Source organism: Bombyx mandarina, chromosome 05 (genome assembly GCF_030267445.1).
Source record: "Bombyx mandarina strain Sakado chromosome 05, ASM3026744v2".
NCBI classification, from domain to species: Eukaryota; Metazoa; Arthropoda; class Insecta; order Lepidoptera; family Bombycidae; genus Bombyx; species Bombyx mandarina.
In genome coordinates, this window is record NC_143212.1 from 8288277 (window position 1) to 8307960 (window position 19684).

The following is a 19684-nucleotide window of genomic DNA, read 5'->3' on the forward strand; positions in this document are numbered from 1 at the left end:
ATAACTTCTGGATAAGTTCAATGTACTTGATAAGCAAAATATAGCTCGGGACCTAAGTTATATCGATCCACCGAATAAAAGTTTAATTGCCAAAGTTGTTTATAGTGCGCAGTCGGTGAGGCGACTCGTGCAAGACTACAGATGTACGACTGTTCCTTGTTATCTTAACTTTTCCATTGAATTCGGATTTCCATTTTGTCAATATAAATAACTTTCAATCTTTCAATTTGCTATTATTATAATAGTATAAGTCAACCAAATTACAAATGATCCCAACTCGAATGTAGAAATGTAGGCCGGCAGATGAGAAGAGTGGATACATTGGTCAGCGTTTGATTCGCATAACTCAAGACCTTAAGATATGGAAATGCATTTAAGGGAAATTTTAATTACCACTTTGTAGAAATGTAGACCGGCAGATGAGAAGAGTGGATACATTGGTCAGCGTCGTTGCGTAAAACTGGATTCGCATAACTCAAGACCTTAAGATATGGAAATGCATTTAAGAGAACTTACAATTAGCACTTAACACTCAGCATTAAGTGGCTTAATGAAGAAGTACATTTTAATGTGTTTTTTTAATTACGACAATTCTTTCGAGCCTTAAATGATAAAATTGTAAATCTGAATTGCACGAACCAGTTTAGTCTTAAGGGAATTAAATGCAATGCATTAAATAAAAAATGTCATAATTTAAAATTTTAATAAAAGTGTCGGAACAAAAGACTTTTAAAAGGAATTGTACACAGGTAATCTTGGCTAAGATTACCTCCGGGATGTTGGATCAACTGGATGTGCCCAATGAAATCTGTTCAGATTTATATCGCGAATCGTAAAGTGTCTGCTCGTTTTCAAACGATACGATGCCAAGAATCGGTCACATATTGTTCAGAATTTATGAGTATATTTGGTTTTATGCCGTATTTAAAAATATTTATTTATTTACTAGGTGCGTCCGTGGCCCCACTCGTATACGGTAGTCAAAAAGATTCATTACAAACACAATTTTACATAATATGTTTCCTTCTTATTTTACTGAATACTAGATGATGACCGAGCTTCGCTCGGCTTTTTTTTTATAACGCCATCTTGTTGTGTCTTTAAAGCAGAAAAAAAAGTATTATTATTAGCCAATAGATGTCGGGAAGAGTCATAAAGTTGATTATCGATAAAGTTGATTAATGAAAACACGAATAAAACATTTCTGAAAATAAATCGTAGCTAGATCGATTTATCGCCCCCGAAATCCCCTGTATACTAAATTTTATGAAAATCGTTCCCGAGATTTAGATTATATATACAAGAATTGCTCATTTAAAGGTATAAGATAAAGGACCCATTAATATCACAGTCTATGTGATATTGAGCACTTCCGGAGCCCATAGACGTCTCAAAGTGAATGTACCTCTCACCTTGAGACGTTAACTACGCAACGAGAAAATAATTTAGTATAATACTAAAGTGAATGCAAATGTTCTTATCTAACAGCACCATGTTTTGTTATTTGTTCTGCTAATTAAAAATACTCGTCGTATAAAATACATTATGCTTATCAAATCAAATAGTGTGTTCCGTTTATTGAAGTGGTGTATTTTTAATTAGTTTACAACGCCGTACATCTTAACTGTTTGATGAAATACTCGTATAATTTATTAAAAGTTCATTGGCTCTTAAACAAACAATCCAAAAATAAGATCTCTAACATCACTTCGTTCGTGCTCCTGTGCCTATAGACAATATTAAATCATGAGTTAATGCTTGTACAGGGACTATAACTGGAGGGAATCGAGATAAGCCACACTTGTTAACAACACTTATGTTATTATAGTTCAGTGCAACTTTGTCTAAGGCGCTAGATATTAATTTTATTATGATTATTGTACACTATATAATTAATTAAAAATTACTCCCAATCAATGTATATTGACATTTAATTTCTATTTTAATTTTTAAGGTACAAGTTTTCCGTTTATTATAGCTGGCATTTATGCCGCAAAGCTACTAAATATGTTAAACCATATTTTTTTATTTAAAATTTTGAAGATAAGATATGAAAGCAATAGGACGGCATCTTAATGCGCATCGCCGACCACGGAGCGTTCCCGTGCTACGTTCAAGTTTATCTTGTTTACGGGGTCTACGACGGGCGACGGCGAGTCTGTCCCATGAAATCCTGCGTTTTTAAAACCATTCCCAATTATATTATTAAATTTATGTAAAGATGTATCTTGTTCCATACATAAATTAGTAATAATATTGGAAAGTATACAAGAGTAAGATTGTTTGGAAAGATTTCGGATATGATATCTTTTGAGTGTACGTACGGCTACGAATGATATGGAAGACTTTGTGCTTATTAGATGAACCGAGAAAGTTTGTGATGGAAAACTCTCGCTGTATGGTTTTTCACTAGGTATTTTAGCCGCAATTTTTTTAAAGACAATATTTATTCGGCAGTTAGTAACAGAATATGATAGATGGATTCGCAGCTGCCTTCAGCCGCTGTTAATACCTACTGCCCTAGCATTCATTTCTAGCAAGAGTATTCTGACCTCTGAACTTACCTAACCTAATGTATTTTCTTTGGTTTCTGTCCCGTTTTCGAGTCGTGGACATAATTAAAATTACTTTTATAGCGGTTATATCTTGCGTTTATTATTGTAAATATATTATTTTCGAAGTTTCGAATATGTTAGCTAAAAACTGTAAAAGTACTTTTAATTCTGTTCTCAACTTGTCCCATTAATTCCTATTTTGAGTGCTGGTGGTAGGTGTTACCTCGTTTCCGCCAAGGTTTTATTTAATAGGCATTTAATTCCTTTTTGACAGGGTGTTTCGTTGACTACAAAAATGAATGACTATTTTACTTTGTGTTTTGTTAAAACGCCTTGTTTTACGAATTCTGTTTTAATATTTTTAGGAAGGGATGTGCTTAATTTTTTGCCGAAATTACTGCGAAGTACTTATTTAAACATATTACGTCACAGGATTATTAAGAATAATACGAGCTTACGTCCAGCTGAGGATGAACTGAGGATGATGAAGAGCAACTATTACTTATCTTTCCATCTGTAGTAACTTTATCTTTGTCTTTGAACTAAGGTAGTGCTCTTACTAATCCCAACCAATACTAGCTAGACCAGAAGTCGTCGTGTTGTTCAGAAGTAGTCTTGGCCTACAAAGGATAAGAAGCCCGGTGAATTCGTATCGAGCAATGCGAATGTGCCACAGCTCAAATCGCGCAGGCACGTTCATTTTTGTTACCAATAAGGTAAATACTGAAATTAAGTTTTTTTTTTGCTTAGGTGGGTGGACGAGCTTACACCCCACCTGGTGTTAAGTGGTTACTGGAACCCATAGACATCTACGACGTAAATGCGCCACCCACCTTGAGATATAAGCTCTAAGGTATCTAGTATAGTTACAATGGCTGTCCCGCCCTTTAAACCGAAACGCATTACTGTTTCACGGCAGAAAGCACTGCATAAATCAGATGAAACAGGAAATATTAAATCACTATCTCAGTTATAGGGAAGAGGGCAAGAACCAGAAAAGGGCTACAAAACGTGCCAGTAACGGTAAACAGTATTATTTTCGTTTTTATCTTAAACACGAATTACCTAAACAAACTTTACTCTGTTGTTAACACTTAATATTATGATAGCGGTCACATTAAGGTAATGTTTATTTTCATCGCGACGCTTATCTAGTCTTCTCAAACGGTGCTAAAATTGTTGGCTGCAGTTAACCCTAGCGCGGTTGTGGGGCCGTCGACCGAGGGGGCCCGGGGACGCTCCGCAATAGATAAAACAGTGATAGAACATGCACCGCGCCGCTTCTATGAATAATTCATTAGTTTCAGTTGCCACTTTTGTTGATATCGGTGGATTTTCAGCGCTTCGCACCGTCAAAAATATGCATTGAGGGTCTGGTTATTGTTAGGCTGGCAATCTTTACATTGTCGTTTATTACAGAATAGCATCGATCGCGATACTGCTTAAAGAGACCTATTGAGATATGTAAAGGGAGCTTTATATACTTATAATTTAAAAAAGTATAAGTTTGTGAAACCTATTTTAAATTTATATTTATCGTTATAAATAATATTAAGGAAATTCTAATCATTACGCTTCATTGTTATATAAATACAAAAAACTGTTGCTAGAATAAATATACAGGTTGATTGAATTTTGATGTTAAATCAAGGTAATGCGCGGGGGAATTTAATAAGTGACTAATTATTGGAAGGCTTTAATCTGTTTAAACATTTACACCGCACATCTCCCGGAAGAGTCTCCCGCTGTCTCCCCGGAATCTCGTTATAATTTACGATCATCCCGCAAAAATCCTGGATTATTTTTATTCGATAACAATAAACGCGTCATAGAGGGTTACCTTTATTATCACTCAGTGTGAAACGTCTTTTTTACGACTAAACATGTAATTTCGACACTAAATTTGGCTGACCCTTCATGTTAACGTTTAAAAGCCTCTATAAGAGCTTTTGATATTTATTTATAGTGTTATATAATATTTTTATGTGAGTAATTTCGGTAAATAAAAGTACGTGCATGAAGTGTGTGCTGTTGATTGAATTTCAAAGTATGTATTTTAGAATGAAATTATTTTCTGCTAAAATGTTATTATATCTCAGGTACAAAATCTTTTAACAATTTTTTTTTTAAATCTGTAATTAATTGTCAGATGTACTAATACCATAACTTATAAAATAAAAACAAAGCAATAAGAAAATGTATAGTAATTACAGACCATAAAGACAAATATAGAACTAATTAATTTCTCTGAAACCATTGTTATAAGTGCTCGATACTTTGATCTATATTTTAATACAATGATATGTTTTGGTAAAATAAAGTATATTAATTAAATTTATGTTCTTTTTTATATAGTCATATAATTATTTTAATTAAAAGCCGCAACTAAAAATAGAGTAAATCTCCGTTTATGAATTAATAATTTTTTAGAATGCTAATTCCTGAGTAATTCAATACAATTATGAAGTTTAAAAAAAACGAACAGTCTTACGCTAAGAGAGCTAATAACAAAACCGGACCTAACACTAAAGATAACGTCGTTAGGTTGACGCACCTAAAATATATCAGCAATCGAGTTTCGCGCCTGAATATTCTGAAGAATTGAATTTACATACTCAATCAAGTTCGGCAGGCGGGCGACCGGCAAGCACGTCCGAACCGGAGCCCGGGTGCGGATTAGATGAGACCGAAAGTGATCCGTTATAATTTTGAGGGTAGACAGTGACGGCTGGTACGCACAGATTAGCCCCTTCGATAAACAATAGCATTAGTATGCGAGGACGCGCTGACCGACGCCGATCACAGCAGCCGTGCTCGGATTAATTTGGCTCCTGTAAATTATAAAGGCCACCGTGTGGACCGTCCTCTTACCTAATATAGTATCTAATAGCGGAAATATTTTTAAAGTTTCGGTAAACATATTTGCACGAGCAAAACAATAAATAAGCCGTTTAAAGTTATTAGAAGTTATAGTAGTTAAGTAGAATTATAAAGAAGTCGTCGTGGCCTAACGGATAAGACGTCCGGTGCATTCGTGTTGAGCGATGCACCGGTGTTCGAATCTCAGGCGAGTACCAATTTTTCTAATGAAATACGTACTCAAAAAATGTTCACGATCGATTTCCACGGTGAAGGAATAGCATCGTGTAATTAAAATGAAACCCGCAAAATTATAATTTGCGTAATTACTGGTGGTAGGACCTCTTGTGAGTCCGCGCGGGTGGGTACCACCACCCTGCCTATTTCTGCCGTGAAGCAGTAATGCGTTTCGGTTTGAACGGTGGGGGAGCCGTTGTAACTATACTTGAGACCTTAGAACTTACATCTCAAGGTGGGTGGCGCATTTACGTTGTGGATGTCTATGGGCTCCATTAACTACTTAACACAAAGTGGGCTGTGAGCTCGTCCACCCATCTAAGCAATCACAAGGACTCAAAGAGGTCCTACCACCAGATAAATAAATTATATTCAAAATTAGCAATTAAATTGAAATTAGAAAATTCGAAATTTAAATCATACATATGAGAAATATAGATAGATACATACATAGTTGGCAAAAACAGTTACACCCAAAGTGTATATAAACACATGACTCTCAAACCCTTACCCACCTTAAGACATGAGCTCGAAGTCTCAATTGAATTGTGTACGGCTGCTCCATCATTTAAACCGAAACGATAGCTGTCAAAATATTTGAAATAATTGATCACACAGAACCTCATTAGTTGAAAATATTATCTTATGGCCCAATTTAATGCAATTGAGTAAATTTTTCTGTTCTTAACACAAAATAATCAATTTTAAAATATCGTCAATCATCAAATAGCTCACATGATCGATAAAAGAGGCTGCGTAACAATAAAATAAATTGCCGTTTTCACAAACACATACGAGGGCTGCACTAAAAGTATCGGGAATGGAATATTTCCACTGTTCCTGTCATATTAAAATCTTTTTAATTGAAAACTCCTTGGTTTTAAAAATCGAATACCATTTATTTATTTAAAAAAAGATTCTCGGTCTTGTCACGAGGTTTTGTCAAACTTGTTTAGTCGTTGGGAAAATGGAATTGACTCGAGAAAATTCAAGAGCGATGATTTATTATGACTTTCGAAGTGGTTTAACACAAAAACAGTGTGTTGACCGGATGATTTCTGCATTTGGTGATCAAGCCCCATCCATAACCACAATTTATCGCTGGTTTGCTGAGTTTCAACGTGGACGTGTCAAGCTCAGTGATGATCCCCGTCAAGGTCGTCCAAAAACTGCAGTCACCCAAGAAAACGTTGATGCTGTGCGTAAGCTGATTGAGGAAGATCGACATGTGACATACCGCGAAATTCAGGCAACTTTAGACATTGGCATGAGTCAAATACAAATAATCTTGCATGAACAATTAGGTGTAAAAAAGTTGTTTTCCCGATGGATACCGCATTCGCTCTGTGAAGAGCAAAAAGCGGCTCGCGTTACTTGGTGCGTCAGAACTCTCGAAATATTCCACGCAGGATCCTCAAATGCTGTATACAACATTGTATCAGGTGACGAATCCTGGATATACGCGTACGAACCCGAAACAAAAAACCAGTCACGAGTTTGGGTGTTCGAAAATGAGTTAAAGCCAACAAAAATTGTTCTTTCACGGAGTGTAGCAAAAAAAATGGTGGCCATGTTTGTCTCCAAAACCGGCCATGTTACGACTATTCCTCTTGAGGGACAAAGAACGGTTAATGCAGAATGGTATGCTAGCATTTGTTTGCCACAGGTCGTTTCTGAACTCTGTAAAGAGAACTGCAATCGCCGCATCATCCTCCATCACGACAATGCGAGTTCTCACACCGCGCACAGAACAAAAGAGTTTTTAGAGCAAGAAAACATAGAATTATTAGACCATCCGCCGTACAGCCCCGACCTAAGTCCTAATGATTTCTATACTTTCCCTAAAATAAAGAATAAATTGCGTGGACAGAGATTTTCATCACCTGAAGAAGCTGTGCACGCCTACAAAACGGCCATTTTGGAGACCCCAACTTCCGAATGGAATGGTTGCTTCAATGATTGCTTCCATCGTATGGAAAAATTTGTCAAATTTCGCGGAGAATACTTCGAAAAGCAATAAATACATTTTTAAATAGTAATGTTGTGTCACTTCGTTAATTCCCGAAATTTTCAGTGCCGCCTAGTATAATTTAATAATGGAAAACACTGATTAAAATCTCATTAGATTGAATTTTCTGAATTTTTATCAAATTTTTGGTTTCGGTTATTCTTAAGCGTTTCTTTTATCATTTCAAAACATATAAATATTATATGGAGTATTAAAAAATGTGTACCATGCTTAAAAAGCATGCTAACTCTAAAGAACAATAAACGAAAGTGAACTTCTCAATTTGGGGCGCTTGAAGTAAAGGGCAATAAGCGTTAATTTTATTAGTTCGTTCTACGATATCTGGTTTCCTCGGAAGCACACGCCCACCTCGTCGCCGCTAAGTAATGAGGCTACTGTTACAAACATTGAACTTCCGATAAAAGGAAACAACTAAATGCGCTTCAACATTAGTTCGTTAAATCTAGGCAATACAGTTCATTATCGCTTGATAAAAAAAATACAGATATTAATTTAGACTTTTGTGACAGGAACAAACTAATAGAAAATTATGTGCTTGGTTAAGAATTGAATACACTTGATTACAGATATTACTACTACTACAGTAATCCTAACTGATTCTGATAACAAATATATTTAGGTACATTATTGTATTGCGTAGTTTTGGGAACAGAAGACGTGACACCGCATAAACATTCAGAAAATTATGCAATCAACAAACTCGAAAGTCTCATAGATCAAAATCTAATTTAGCAAAAGATTTGTAAGTCGGAAAACGCGTACAGTAATGTGTTCTTTACATCAAAAACACATTTAAAAGAAGTTAGATTGGCTTACTGAAGTTGGCGTGCGGCCATATATAGTTGGAGCCTTTTCGGCGCCCCAAAGTCAGCCCTAATCTTCAAAGATTTGCCGCAGATTGTTTGCGAGCATTTTAGTCCATCAAAATATGACAGGGGGAAACTTTCTCTACATAAATTTCAGAACACGCGGAGCACAAAGAAAACCTAATTGGATGTTTTCTGATATTTGAGATATTTAGCTACGTTTATAAAAATACACTTGAATTTTTAATTTTGATTTCTTTGACTCTCGGAAAGTAATTTTCAAATGGTATTCCTATTATACATATATTTGTGGCCAGTCGGGAAAAATTAAAACACTTAAATTTAACACAAGCTTTATTGTTCAAAACCTATCCATCCTTAATTCGTTATGTATATTTACGTGAGTACGATAGAATCGTTTATATTTCATACAATAATTCACACTTGAAATAATCAATACATTCTCTGTTATTAAAAACATCCATTGCCTTTACTTATTGATAATATTTACAATATATGACGCGTAATTTAAACTTAGCAATTTGGCAACGTTTCTTTTACGATAATCTATACACGATAATTACTAATCATGTTTAAACTATAATTGACAGAAGATACTTGGGCATTTGAGGAAATCGAACATAATATTAATTAAATTTACCACTATATGAAATTTAGTTTTAAGCACAGCTGGCGTAAAACAAATTAAATATCTTCAATTCAATTATTAATTTATCACAGCGTACATGAGGTTACATAAGCGCACATGAAATAATTCCAAAAATCCTATATCTACACATTTTAAAATTCATTCAGTCTTACGCTATCTATTATTTCAAATAAATTACTATTATATAATATTTAGTGCACGTTATACTGTGTTGATAATATAATTGTGCAGTGAATTTTACTAGATTTTTCACGGTCAAGCAGAATACCATTGTTTGGATATTTAAGTAAGTTTGTCTCCGACAAGAATGTCTTTTATTCTGCTACACCGTAACTCTTAGTTTAAGGAACTGTTGTATAATATTATTATATCATAATATCCTATATTTATAATACGTATAAATTAACAACAACGATCATAACGAGTTAAGTTGAATACTAACTATATATATATATTCTGGATCGTCTACAGTTAAATATTTGTTATCTAGTAACCTGTTTCATCGTTTATAATAATTTCTCCTCCAACTGATTTGTTTGCGAACAGCATTTTGGTCAGAAGCATTAAGCTCAGTTTACATTAAATAAATAAATTTAATGTGCTCAAAATACGATCAATGGAATGGTTTTTAAATTTATATTAAAACATTTAACATAAAATGGACGTTCTCCATCACTTTGATTTAATTGGATGGCATCTTTTATAATTTTCCAAGTAAAGTACACCATCCTCCATCTTAAATGAACTCTGGGGTTTACGTGAGTTTTTAAATTGTATTTTATTTTCTATTGTTCTATCTATGATTTTGTAACGATCAGTTTCAGAATCTTTCATTCAGTTTATTTAGTTCATATATCACAAGTCTATTTATTCCCAAGCAGTATGATTAAAAACAGTTTTACGTTTTAAATTTATCCGTAGTTTGTTTATCGAATCGACTTTCCAATTTGGAAGTGTTAATCGATCTTTAAGAATTTCAAATAAAAAGAACGAAAGGTAACAATGGTAAGATTATTAATGTACTTTAGAATATGCCAATAATGGTCACGATACATTTATATAAAAAAATTGGGCATATAAAATCTGTCTACATGTTAAAAGTATTAAAGTATTAAATACTTTCTGAAATGTAGAGGCTTTTAAATGTGGCTTTAAAAGTAAAACTGTCTTCCAATCGAATTAAAATATATTAAATAGTAAAATAGTCAATCTTAGATTTTAGATGGACAATCTGGTTTTATTTGACCTCGTTACACATAGCTTAGTATTTTGAATTAGTTGACAAAATCACATAGTGGACAGCGACTTCACTAGTATAAATAGTTAAAATTTAAAAAATAAAAAGTAAGAGACGTAAAACAACACAATGCTGTAGCTGGTTCTTCTTCGGTCAGCTTTACCTGTGAATGGAAAGTTAAATTTTAAATAATGAATACAAGTTGTTCCAATATAGCATTTCGTTTTGAATGGTCCGCCATTTTAACAGTTGTCATAAAAGCTGTCACTACTTGACAGTTCAAGAGTAAAAAAGGTATCGTACGCCATTAATAAAATGGAAAGATATATATGTAATAGATTAACAGAGCATTAAAACTATGAAAATTATGGAAATTACAGTTCAAAAAACCAAAACAATTTGGTTCGTCGTAAAGCATACTTTTTCGGTTAGCAATTGTGAAACTTGTGAAATTTTTTGAATTAGTTAATTAGATATCGTTTACTAACGATCTTACGTCTCTCAAATCCCATAGACACCACAGCAGCTGTGTGTAGCTTCTCACCTCGACATATACAATGTCTAAATTACATCGATACAATGGCTGTCCTACTAATCTCCAAGCCAAAAGCTTTACTAGCTAGCTTACTTCGCAGCAGAAATACGTCGACGGTACTCATCTGTGGGACTTTGCAACAATGCAATTTGTGATGGTGATGATTATATAGTGGTATGTAGTAATATAGTGGTGTAGTATGTATGATGGTTATGTAGTAGTTATTATACAGTACAAAAATACAAAACATCGATCACGCTAATGACATTTTCAACATAGGTTTGAGATACAATATCCGAACAATAAACTTAATATCGTCGGTAAAAGCAAAAAAATATTATATATAAAATGATATATAGACGATATGTACAATGCCTGATAAATGTAAGAAGAATGATACAGAAGTAACCGGTTAATATATAATAGCTAATATGAATAATAATTAATCAATTCTGATAGCTGGACAAATTTACTCCTAAATATTCTACACATTTATATTAACTTCATTTAGTTATTTTTCTAAACTATGTGGTGTAGAAAAAGAAAAATGGTAAGAATCTATGTATTAAACAAAATGTAAGCAGAAATTGAAAGTTAAATGAATATTATTGTGTTATCGCCATAATACATAGTTGTTTCAACTTCTTAGATTAGTCCGTTGGTATCGCTATGAACTAAATCAATAGTTCAAAATAAGAGCAATCAGTTTCCTTTGTGCTTGTGTGTCAATTAAGTCATATAAAATAAATGAATCACCTGTAACTTGTGATGCCCCTTCAACCCAGTTGAAGGTTGCCTTCCCGCCCCCTTCATCAGTTTTCTGTTTGCCTTTATCAATCTCATTCAAGTTGGATTGATATTTAGTACCTGTTGTTTAACATCAAATTATTTAAAAACTAAACATCGTAATATATACGAAATAAGTAAACAGGAAAGTAAGAAAATAAAGTAACACGTCTCGTGAAGTATTCAATATGGCAAGGGACCGGGCAGGCGGCTAGCCGACAGCTAACAGTTATTGAAAAGTTGAGCAATATTGTCGAGTGGCCGGAGCGCTCGTAAATTCGTAATGGGTGCAAAAAATAAAACAGAGCCGACGGCTGATGTCGACGCCGCCGCCGCTACCTCGCAAAAACAACCAACCGCAAAACTTATCTTCCGATATCATTGCGACCGAAATGGATATTTCGAGTTCTGAGATTATGTTTAAAATGTAGTTTAGGTATATATTAAACTATTCAGACCTCAATTTTGAGTTGCTAATATTATGGGATACAAACGTCGCATCGCTTGAACTTCGCGTTAACAACGCTTATTAAGAGTTTGCAACAAGAAAAGCGGCCGAAGAACACTTGGCTGTAATAGGTTGTCGCACAAGATGTTGTCCGGCGTCCGACAGCATGTCGGGGAAAATGGCTAACTTGCAATAAAGGGGAAGTAATGACGCGGACCAAACACGTTATGACTATGCTATTACGTAAATATCAGATCCTTTCAATATTATGACAGCAAAGTATTAAATAGGTAATCATTTTATATTTATTCTGTTGTGGACTATATTCGACACTCTGTTTTGATACTTAAATATTTATTGAACAGATGCATTTCAAACTGATTTTAAATATCAAGTTATCGCTTTTCAGTGTGTGTAGTATAGTACACGTAAACAAATTTTATGTAGCTTTAATATTAACAGGACATTACGAGGCACTTCGTGAACCATTTTGTTAGTATCTTGACGATTTGTTTATATTTTACGGCCGATCATAATGTTTGAAGCCAGTTAACAAACTACTGATAGTAACTGACGACAAACAGGTCGTCGTAACACTTTATGATCTATAAACAATATAACGAGCACTAATAACTGAAACAGCAACAAACAATGAAAACGAACGAACGATGAAGCCGTACAATTCGTAGAGGTATTATTATCTCTTAATAAACGGAATCGTTCGCGTAAAAATGTTGTTCCAATACATTTTATCGGTTACGGATTTAATGAAATCATTCGACTGCGGCATTTTTATAGCTGTTTTAATTATTATACGCGTAATGTGCACCGATACGGACGTTCGGAGCCGTTTTCAATATTCATGTATTCGAATGAATTTGTTTTAAATTGTGAGTTTATTATTTAATACAACGTTTACCTTTGTCTGAGGCGGGAGTATCGCGTCTAGGCGGTCGTGACGGCGGTGGAACGGTCATTGCATTAGGATCTGGAGTAGTCGTCGGTGGCGATGAAGCTACCGAAAACATATTGATTTTACTATTAAGTTATTTTGTGAAAAAAGTTGATAGCTAATATTAATTTATAAAAAATACTCAAGTTAAAAATATTATTATTATATATATATATATATATTTGTTCTTTTTAGTTCTTTTTTTTAAAATTGAGTAACACATGTTAACACGAATGCAATTAATACAAACTCGATGGATTTACTAGCTGTCACGAAAGAGTTCCGTTGTCCATCTTACAAGTCGATCACAATCACTTTCTGTAACGTTATCACGTGAATGTATAATTGTCAACATTCATGATAATACAACGTTAGAAGTGGATAAAAATCGGACTTAGAAATTCGGTTACATTTATGGAAACATGAAAATAAGTTGATTGTAGTAAGCCTGCAAAAACACACCATGAACACTACACTTAATGAGCTTGTTTACTTACTATAAAGCCTTATTGTTCCATCGGATTCGCCTCTCGGGTTCTTGGCGACACATTTGTAAGTTCCGTAATCTTCGCTGGTGATGTGTCTGATCAATAATTTCATGTGCGTCTTGTAAGCGAGGGCTCCGACGGTGTTCTCCATGTGATATTTAAGACTTTCATGTATCATGTGGCCATCGTCTCTCGTCCAATAGTTCAGTGATGTCGGATGGGCCTCGGTGAAACATTCTAATGTTACGTTGTAATACAGGGGAGCGCCGACTAGTTGATGAGGTATCCATAACATAGGAGGGACTGTCAATGGAAATTAATTATTATTTTCTCTTTGTTTTTCTAATAACATGATTAAGATAATAAAATACGCAAAAAATCCCAACTCAAAAATTTTCAAAAGCGAGAGAAGGGTTGATTAGTTGCACCGTTTATTGCATCGTGTAATAAAAATCAAACTCGAAAAATTATAATTTGCGTAATTACTGGTGGTAGGATCTCTTGTGAGTCCGCACGGGTAGGTACCACCACCCCGCTTATTTCTGCCGTGAAGCAGCAATGCCTTTCGGTTTGAAGGGTGGGGTAGCCGTTGTAACTATACTGAGACCTTAGAACTTTATATCTCAAGGTGGGCGGCGCATTTACGTTGTAGATGTCTATAGGCTCCAGTGACCACTTAACACCAGGTGGGCTGTGAGCTCGTCCACCCATCTAAGCAAAAAAAAGCACGTCAATATAATGTCAGGGACATACTCAATCTGGTGTCTGACACTTATAAAAAGAGTTTTAATAGTAACTCCTATTGTTATTTTTGATAATTTCGTGCAATCTTTGCAATTGTTCTAATTAGGACTCCTCCTGGTGTATTATTACTTAGTTATAGAAGGTACCGAAGCCCATAGACTGGCCCAGGTGAATGTTCTCAATCGTGTTTAAATAATACCTGTTCATATATGCTCCGAATATTATGAGAAAAATAATTCTATGAAGTAAATACTCACAATCCACGCTGACTTTAACCCGCTTAGAAACAGTCGGAGGCACTCCGTTACTGGCGATGCAGAGATAAGCTCCCATATCCAAACGCGAAATTCTTAACATTTCCAGAACTTCACCTTCCCACTCCAAAACTAAAGCCGACACCAGAATCAAATCATTGATGAAAGTATAATTATGTTAAATTAGAATAAAGTCTAAGTTAGATCTGTTTAGTTATGGGATTTAATTAAATTTAATGGATCTAATCGGAGCTTTTTTGGACGTTAAATTTGTGCGTGATCTTGAGATGGCCGTGAGGTCTGCCAGCTGGTAATAATCAGAGACATATAGTCGATGTCTCAATGAGATACAGCACTTGTCCTACCCATCAGACGGGACCTGGGACCCCTCGCAACCAAAATAATAAGAGTGGTGGTATTTTATACTTTAAATTTATGTTTTATAGTGTTAAAAAAACCTTTGATATAGAACGGAACATTTTATAGTACAGTTTTCGCAAAGTGATCATAAAATCAAATACTAGTTACATAGTTAGAAAGGAAAAGTTTATGTAGATTTTTATTAAAAAGACGCTTTAATGGCAAACGGAACCAAATTTTTATTAAGCAATGATAACATTTTTTTTAAATTCATAAAATTTACATTTTAATCTAATATATAAAATTCTCGTGTCACAGTTTTCGTTGCCATACTCCTCCGAAACGGCTTGACCGATTTTGATGAAATTTTTTGTGCTTATTCGGTATCTATGAGAATCGGCCAACATCTATTTTTCATCCCCCTAAATGTTAGGGGTAGTCCACCCCTAAATTTTATTTTTTATTTTTTAGACAAAATTTTTAATTTCTATTTTTTTATGATACAACATACAAAAATACATACAATCCTCAATTTTCAGCCCTCTACGATCAACCCCTATTTTTTATTGGTTAATTATAAACTTTAATTTTTTTGGCAAGATTTTCATTTTTATTTTGTCATGAATTAAAATAAAAAATCTGATGTTACTCTCAATTTTTCATCCCTCTATGATCAACCCCTATTTTTTATTTGTTAATTATAAACTTTAATTTTTTCGGCAAGTTTTTTATTTTGTTTTGTCATGACTTAAAATAAAAAAAATCATATTACTCTAAATTTTCACTCTTATACGATCAACCCCTATTTTTCCATTCCGATTAATATTTTTTTTATTCTATGCACAGATCCGCAATAAGGTTGCAAGATGGCAATCAAATATTATAATTGTAGTACGATAAATTCTTATTCAGAGTTTATAATATCAAGTTCCTTTAATTAATATTTTTTAAAAATTGAATTTGATCTCCCGCCCTCGGCGGTCGACTACTGATCAACTATCAATCGATCAGCTATCCCCGCCAGGTGTCACCACTCGTCCAGCAAACATCACGTAGTAGGGATGAGGACGAAGCCGGTCTCCTGTCTTACGTACTCACTATACATCATAGATTATACACCTAATATATTTGAGAGCTATACAATACTATACATTTTTCAGCCATGTTTTTTTGGTTTTATTTGTGTATCAATAGTATGTTCAGTCTGAGAATCGGCTACTATCTGTTTTTCATACCCCTAAGTGAATTTTTTTGGATATTTTTTTTTGTTTATATATATATTGTTTGTATATGAGGTATTATGTGGTTAAAGGAGGTTTTTTTTTCTACAGTAGAATTTCCCTAGAAACTTATTTAAGGCAACACAACGTTTGCCGGGTCAGCTAGTCTAATATAAAATAAAGTGTTGTATAAAACTCGTTGTATTGGAAACCTTGATATGTGTGCAGAATTATTGAATTTAGTGAAACTTACAAAGCTAAGTCAATCTAATAAAAACGTGATAAAAAACGAACGAACAAACGAAAAATTTTCATAAACTTAATATTCCACATATTTAAAATAAAAATATAAATTCTATAATATTTAAATTAGTACTTAAGAAGTTATCTGCTTTTGCTTTAATAAATGCTTAATGCTATAAAATTGGAAAGAACAAAAAGCACCTATTAAATACCAGTAACTTATACAACAAAAAAGTGAAGAGACGAACAGAACACCTTACCGGAATGGCCTTTAGTGATGGAGATTCTCGAGTTGTCATCCCGTTTCCACTTGATGGTAGGCTTAGGAGAGCCATTAGCGCGGCATGTCAGGGTGACGTTGGCGCCCTCCCTGACGATAACATCGCTCGAGCTCAATGAGTCGTCGATAGTGGGCGGAACTGAAAACAAACAAACCGCATATTGCCTGCTAATACATTGTCGTTTCAGCCACAAGTTTCCTAATAATTTTCTATTTCTTTTTTTGTTGTATATGATTGGAATTAAAATTTCTTAAATGAAACATTAGGTTTTCAAAAAAAGTAATTATGTAAATGTTTATATCTAATTCTAGAAAAGCGATTACGCTCAGAAAAATCACGAACAATAAAAACTAAAATTGTGTCGAGAACCCGTTAGATAGCATGATGAAATATGCTTACCGACAACATGCAAGTATCCGAACTGTGTTTTAGCAGTAACAGTGTTGATCTGACACATGTACCGGCCTTTATCTTCTTCTCGGACGTCAGATATATGAAGAAACCACGTCCGGTGCTTGTCATGTGTAACGCTCACACGGGGGTTCCTCGTGATTACGTGATTGTGAACGGTCAATATGGCCGACTGCTCGAAGTGCATCCATGCTACCTGTTTAAAGTTCAAAGCTTTTAAATGACTTAATTACACAAAAAGCTCCCATACAAGTCGGATAACAGATCATGTCTTATCATAATTTGTCATAATTAATCTATACTAATCTATACTTAATATTATAAAGAGGAAAGGTTTGTTTCTTTGTTTGTATTGAATAGGCTCCGAAACTACGGAACCGATTTAAAAAATTATTTCACTGTTTGGAAGCTACACTATTCCCGAGTGAAATAGACTATAATCTTTTTTGTAAAAAAAAAATTGGGATCCTTACTAAAACTCCAATAATGTAACCCAAGGTGTAAAAAAATACCTAAAATATTCTTTACATCGCGTACCCTGCGAAAGCTGTTGATGATAGAATAAAATAATGTAGGTACTACGACTTTGTAGAACATATTACTACTTACAAAAAGTGTCGCGACAGCATATGTCTAACTATTGCAGTTGTTATGAAATTTTTGTTAAAAACCCGAGAGGAGCCGGAGCGGGCCGCTAGTCTATACTAATATTATAAAGAGGAAAGATTTGTTTGTTTGTTTCGAATAGGCTCCGAAACTACTGGACCGATTTGAAAAATTATTTTTCCATTAGAAGCCGACATTGTCCCTGATGAACATAGGCTACTTTTTTTTATTTTTTTTTATTATTTTTTTTTGGTTTGTGTTTGGTTTGGTTGTGTGTTTTAATGTTTCCGAAGCGAAGCGAGGGCGGGTCGCTAGTGTATTATAATTTGATGGGTGAAACTGTATCTTATTATATAATAATTGGAAACAAATCACGCACGGTCATCCGCCTCCAATTTAGGATTCCCTGTGTTATGGGTAATAGAGTCTGACAAACATAATTATATACGTTTAAATACATACATATATAGACAATAAACACCCAGACAAAAGGCAAACAAACCTTTTCATCACACAATGTTTGCCCGATGCGGGAACCGAACCCACAACCCTCGGCACAACACACAGGGGTGCCAAGTACTGCACCACCAAGTCTGTCACATATATATCAGAACATACATTAAGAATTAAAAAAAAACTTTAACAATTTACTTCAATCAGCTGAAAACTGAAAAATTTTCACCACGTAATTTATAAAGAAACGTAAGGTACTTCATTGGAAGACGTAATCAAAATTCTTCAAAAGATATCTCGTCCCGTATCTATTCAGAGGCAATGGTTCCGAAAAGTTAATTTTGTTTCAATACCTTTACGAAACATCTAAAAATATAAGGGTATGTGGGGGTGTGGAGGACGACGCAGCTCCATGATTTCCAATCGTTTTCTCAATTGGACAAGTGACGTAACGGAAATTAAAGAAAACGGCGTTTCATTGCAAATGTTTCTTTCATAAAAAAAGCTTATCTCTTAAATTATTACCTAATAGAGTTCTAACGTTCTCTTATCAATTGATATTTTAATCAATATTCGATTTATTATTATTTACAGTAAATTTAATTCGGATTTTTACAACAAGCAAAGTTTCTTATTAGATCAAAGGCTGTATAAAATCATAACAATCTTAATAAGGGAGCGCTGACGTCGATACTGAAACTTTCAGACGCGTAAACTTTAGCCATCGTTGAAGGACAGGTTGACATGCTTTAACTTTGATTTAAAAAGAAAATCTCTTCAAATATAGGAACAAGAATACAAACCATTCGCATCAACTGATCCTGTGATAACAGTTTGTTAATGACATTGGAATTTGAAACATAATTTTAGTTTATGATGGATAAAATATTATTATTCTAGATTTGCATTTAGATTTGAATGCTTATAATTTATCTTGATATTTTTTATTGTTTGAGTGAGCAAACTTACAGCCCACCTGGTAAGTTAAGTGATTTCCGAATCCCATAGACATCACAACGAAATCGATTAAAACTGAAATAAAAAATTAGAACGAAATTGCAATTCAAAACAAATACAAATTTATTAGGCGCTTAAACATCATCATATATAATGACAGTTGAAGTTTGAATCATGAGTTATTTTTATCAAGATTACGGTTACAATAACGGGAAGTTTAAGGGTAAAATTCGTGCCGGGTCACATCTTACCTATCTTAAGTGATGCGGTTCTCCGCTGTCTAATTTATAATGGACTTGAGGAAACTTGGGCCATTTTATTATGCAATGAGACGGTAACCCCTCTAATGACGACGACCTGACTCGTCTTCGTAGCCTGAGGCTCTGATATTAAGCAAAATTTCTTAGTTATCATTTAACATAAAAGTATGTTATATTTAAAAACGTGCGCCTGGAAATTTATTACTTATTTAAAATCATAATAAGGGATATCAGGGCTCATAGGTAACAAACACTATTGAGCCTAATTCTGTCATGACCTAATCATGCCTATC

At 34.1% G+C, this 19684-nt stretch overlaps 1 protein-coding gene across 1 annotated transcript in view; it reads right to left on the reverse strand.

Moving 5' to 3' along the window:
* Positions 1-8801: 8801 nt before the first annotated feature.
* LOC114249709 (lachesin) overlaps positions 8802-19684 on the reverse strand; it is a 103930-nt gene continuing 93047 nt past the window's right edge. Inside the window, exons 3-9 of the mRNA XM_028183368.2 lie at positions 17104-17311; positions 16684-16842; positions 14604-14732; positions 13612-13905; positions 13082-13177; positions 11685-11795; positions 8802-10556 (exon numbers count right to left, since the gene is read on the reverse strand). Of these exons, the coding sequence (XP_028039169.2) occupies positions 10480-10556; positions 11685-11795; positions 13082-13177; positions 13612-13905; positions 14604-14732; positions 16684-16842; positions 17104-17311 (1074 nt within the window). The 3' untranslated portion in view covers positions 8802-10479. The remainder of the gene's footprint in view (positions 10557-11684; positions 11796-13081; positions 13178-13611; positions 13906-14603; positions 14733-16683; positions 16843-17103; positions 17312-19684) is intronic.